The following is a 5,071-nucleotide window of genomic DNA, read 5'->3' on the forward strand; positions in this document are numbered from 1 at the left end:
TAACCACTACGCCACCAAAGTCAGTTGCGATCAAACAGTAAGACGTCGATCAACCAACCAACCAACCACAAGTCAGTTTCACCCGGCTTCACCAAGTCTGCTGTAGTTACCTCCCTTTACTGGTTTTTGAACCTTTACATGTAAAATCCCTCACACGAAAATCAGTATCTGTTAGTGATAATGCTGACAGTACTGACTAGAGAATTAATATCAGCCTTCGATATACAGTATATCAGTCCACTTTGCACATCACCTGTATATTTAATAAGGGGCCACAACTGGTATTTTAGAGGCCGTGGCATGTGCTGTCCTGTCCGTGAGAAAGTTTCATATAAATTACCTTGCTTCAAACTGTAAACTGTAGCGGGCTTCCTCTGATGACTATGAGTCAGAAATGCCAAATGCTTGACATCCATTAGCCTATGATTAATTAATCAATGTGCTCTATTAGGGTCGTTAAACAAAACAAACATCAATTATTTTAGTTTTGTATGATATTCGTTAGTGTAAACTTCAATTGCAGGAAGAAACGGGACGTAGCCCAGTGGTAAAGCGCACGCTTGATGCGCGGTCGGTTTAGGATCGATCCCCGTCGGTGGCACCATTGGGCTATTTCTCGTTCCAGCCAGTACTCCACAACTGGTGTGGTATGTACTATCCTGTCGGGGATGGTGTATATAAAAGCTCCCCTTGCTCCTGATCTAAAATAGTAGCCCATGAAGTGGCGACAGCAGATTACCTCTCAATATCTGTGTGGTCCTTAACCATATGTCCGGCGCCATATAACCGTAAATAAAATATGTGGAGTGCGTCGTTAAATAAACGATTTCCTTCCTTCCTAGTAGTGTCATTAAGCAAAACAAACTTTAATTATTTCTGTATGATATTCGTTAGTGTATACTTACCATTTGTGACGCCCAATAGCCGATGTGTATTTTTGTTTTGTGCTGGGGCGTCGTTAAACATTCATTCATTCATTCGTTAGTGTAAACTTCCAATTGCAGGACGCACGTGCATTTGCTGACGAAAATGACTTAATGTTTTTTGAAACCAGCGCCAAAACTGGCATGGCTGTTCAAGATGTATTCCTCAACATAGGTAAGCTGGGCCATTTTTAATCTTCTTCTTTGTGTGGGGCATAGCCCAGTGGTAAAACGCTCGCTTGCTTGATGTGCTGTCGGGTTGGGATCGACCCCCGTCGGTGGGCCCATTGGGCTATTTCTCGTTCCACCGCACGACTGGTATATCAAAGGCCGTGGTATAAGTTATTCTGTCTGTGGGATGACGCATATAAAAGATCCCTGGCTACTAATGGAAAAATGTAGCGGGTTTTCTGTCTAAGACTATATGTTGAAATTTCCAAATGTTTGACATCCAATAGCCAATGATTAATAAATGAATGTGTTCATTAAAATAAGAAATCTGTTGAATACTCATTTGGAATTTAATCACTTTTCAAAAGTATGAATATAATTAATTAAATCAAATAATTAAAACAATTTTAAATAAAAATATTAAAATAATAAAAAAAGTGTTTTTTAAACTTTTGGTATTTTGTTAATTACTTTCTCATTTCATTTGCGAAATACTTCCGAGTCCACAGGCGCGTTTGCAGCAGGTTTAGGGTGAGGCGAGCGAACTTTTCAGGGGGTCGGGTCAAGCTTCCCCAGAAGATAACTTTTCAGGGGGTCGGGTCAAGCTTCCCCAGAAGATAACTTTTCAGGGGGTCGGGTCAAGCTTCCCCAGAAGATAACTTTTCAGGGGGTCGGGTCAAGCTTCCCCAGAAGATAACTTTGAAAAAAGTAAAAAAATCTTGGAGAAGTGGTGTTTCAATCCCCAATCTCCCCCCCCCCCCCCCCCCCCACCCCCGAACACTCGCCTGCTTCAGTATTCATTTAAGATTTAAGGCTGTTTCTCACGTGTGCAATTTTTAATAACATCCGGCTGGGTCAAAGTTCATGGCGCCCCCAAAAATATCTCACATGGAAAAACGAGTCTTAATCATGCCCCCCAATCAAACCTCTTTTTAAAAACTATTACACACACACACACACACACACACACACACACATACACACACACACACACACATACATACATACATACATACATACATACACACACACACATGCACACACATATACATACACACACACACATACACACACACACACATACATACACAAACACACACACACACACACACACACACACACACACACACACACACACACACACACACACACACACACACACACACCAGTCTAATTAAAATTATCTCCACTATTACATGTGGATCTAAAGACAGCCAGTTGGAGCTCAAGTCCACCAATCAAAACCTTACTTGCAGAATCATGCCAGTGATTTAAAAATAATTTGAAAACATTCCGAATTATCCTGAGGGTATACAACATGTTTCGTGTGAATTACGAATGCCTTAAAACATGTTTTATTTTATAAAATAAATAATTTGTAATGTAAAACTGAAGACTGATTTAGTTTTTTTTTATTTTATAAATAAATAAATAATTTTTAATGTAAAATTGAAGACTGATAACCCACCCCGTACGTAATGGTATGGTTCGCTGTACTGCGGCCACTAAAATAGACTCGCCCGATATTTTTAGAATTTGTATGCTCCCAAATAACGTTATAAAAGGCGAAGTGTGATTGGTCAATATTTAAATTATTATTTACAGACGAAATGTTACCTGGACATTGGGGACTACGCAGTGTTGTTAGTTTTAAATCACTGGCAGGATTCTGCAAGTAAGGTTTTGATTGGTGGACATGAGCTCCAACTGGCTGTCTTTAGATCCACATGTAATAGTGGAGCTAATTTTAATTAGATTGACACACACACACACACATACACACACATACATACACACAGACACATACACACACATACATACACACAGACACATACACACACATACATACATATATACATGCATACATACATACATACATACATACATACATAGTGTGGGTTGTCTCCCCCACCCCCATCCAATATGGGTTGCACCCCAGTATAAAATCCTGGCTACGCCAGTGTAATCATGTAATTATCATAATTTATTTTCAGCTCAAAAACTTGCCGATCGGTTAGACCAAGGTGTCTCGATTGACGGTGAAAGACGGGACCGTGTCAGACTTCAGAGAAACGGGCAAGAGAAGGGGAAGAAATCCGGATGTTGTTGACATATGTATATTTAACCCTTGTGGAAATCCAGATTCTAAGAGACTATTGAATCTTAATGTAACAGATCCTAGTTTTTAAAAACTACAGCGTATTTTTCACTGTTTAGAGACGTTTTTGTTAAATTGAAAGTTCTAGTTTTTAAACATTATGTACAGCGTATTTTTCACTGTTAGAGACGTTGTTTTTTTTTAAATTGAAAGACCCCAGGTTTTAAACACTACCAGTGTATTTCTCACTGTTAGAGACGTTTTTGTTAATGCGACAAACCCTAGTTTTTAAACACTACAGTGTGTTTTTATTGTTAAAGCCATTTTTGATAATTACTTAGATTTTATTGTTTAGAATAGCCATTTCCGTATATCTGAAGTGTTTCTGGTCATCCTGGTGTTTCTAATGCCAAGAAATGCATTTTTCATTATTAAAAAAAACTCCGCACATATCTGCGAGAAGTAACGGTGTTGGAGACGGGCTGTAGTATATTTTACAGAGGGTATTTCCCACTTTCTACGTCACAGACTCTTTTTTTGGCTCTACTTTAACTTTATTCAAATGTTACAGGATTGTAGATTGACCAAACTTGATGTCCATTTTCACACGTTGAAACTAGGATCTGTGACTTTAAAGTTCACTCAATTGAATTCTGTTATCGTAAGCTTTACAGCCTATAGATATTATAGAATAGTATATACATGTACATATAAACATAATATTGGCTATGTTGTGAAGGAACGTTGGAGAATACAAAATTATACAGTTTATGTTTAACCGATTATCAATTTTCTACATTCAAATGTTTTAAGCAAGTATATGTTTACAAGTTACGTATAGTGCTCTCCATAGGCATACAGGCTCCCATATTTGTAGGGAGCAGACTGGAGTTTGCCCGAATTAAACGAACATGCCCGAATCTGGATAACAACATTTATTCATATTAGCATTACTACCAAATAGCTGTATAGGGTTGCAAACAAATGACTACGAATTTTTAAATGGTTTACAATTACTTGAGGGTAGAAAGATAGAAATACATGGTAAAAAGGTATCAGGTTAGCACATTTAACCCGAATATCTGTATAATTTTTGCACGAATTTGAGGTTTTGCTCCAGCACTAGGGGGTGAAGGTTCCCCCTTCCCCCTGTCTTGTACGCGTATGTCCAATCTAATTAAAATTAGCTCCACTATTACATGTGGATCTAACACCAGCCAATTGTAGCTCATGTCCACCAATCAAAACCTTACTTGCAGAATCATGCCAGTGATTTAAAAATAATTTGAAAACATTCCGAATTATCCTGAGGGTATACGACATGGTTCGTGTGAATTACGAATGCCTTAAAAAATGTTTTATTTTATAAAATAAATAATTTGTAATGTAAAATTGAAAACTGGTTTATTTTTTATTTTTTTAATTTTTTTTATAAATAAATAAATAATTGTTAATGTAAAATTGAAGACTGATAACCCATCCCGTACGTATTGGTATGGTTCGCTGTACTGCGGCCACTAAAATAGACTCGCCCGATATTTTTAGAATTTATATGCTCCCAAATAACGTTATAAAAGGCGAAGTGTGATTGGTCAATATTTAAATTATTATTTACAGACGAAATGTTACCTGGACATTGGAGACTACGCAATGTTATTAGCAATCTGATTAAAATTAGTTCTACTGGTCTAAATAAGGCATTCGAAATTCACATGAAACATATCGTATACCCTCAGAATAATTCGGAATATTTTCAAATTATTTTCAAATCACTGGCATGATTCTGCAAGTAAGGTTTTGATTGGTGGACATGAGCTACAACTGGTTGCTGTTAGATCCACATGTAATAGTGGAGCTAATTTTAATTAGATTGGCGTAT

At 37.4% G+C, this 5,071-nt stretch overlaps 1 protein-coding gene across 1 annotated transcript in view; it reads left to right on the forward strand.

Annotated features, from left to right (window-relative positions):
- LOC121387450 (ras-related protein Rab-5C-like) overlaps positions 1–4,429 on the forward strand; it is a 23,043-nt gene extending 18,614 nt beyond the window's left edge. Inside the window, exons 5-6 of the mRNA XM_041518564.1 lie at positions 1,005–1,098; positions 3,089–4,429. Coding sequence (XP_041374498.1) covers positions 1,005–1,098; positions 3,089–3,204 — 210 coding nt within the window. The 3' untranslated portion in view covers positions 3,205–4,429. The remainder of the gene's footprint in view (positions 1–1,004; positions 1,099–3,088) is intronic.
- The last annotated feature ends 642 nt before the right edge of the window (positions 4,430–5,071 follow it).

Source organism: Gigantopelta aegis, chromosome 13 (genome assembly GCF_016097555.1).
Source record: "Gigantopelta aegis isolate Gae_Host chromosome 13, Gae_host_genome, whole genome shotgun sequence".
NCBI lineage: Eukaryota > Metazoa > Mollusca > Gastropoda > Neomphalida > Peltospiridae > Gigantopelta > Gigantopelta aegis.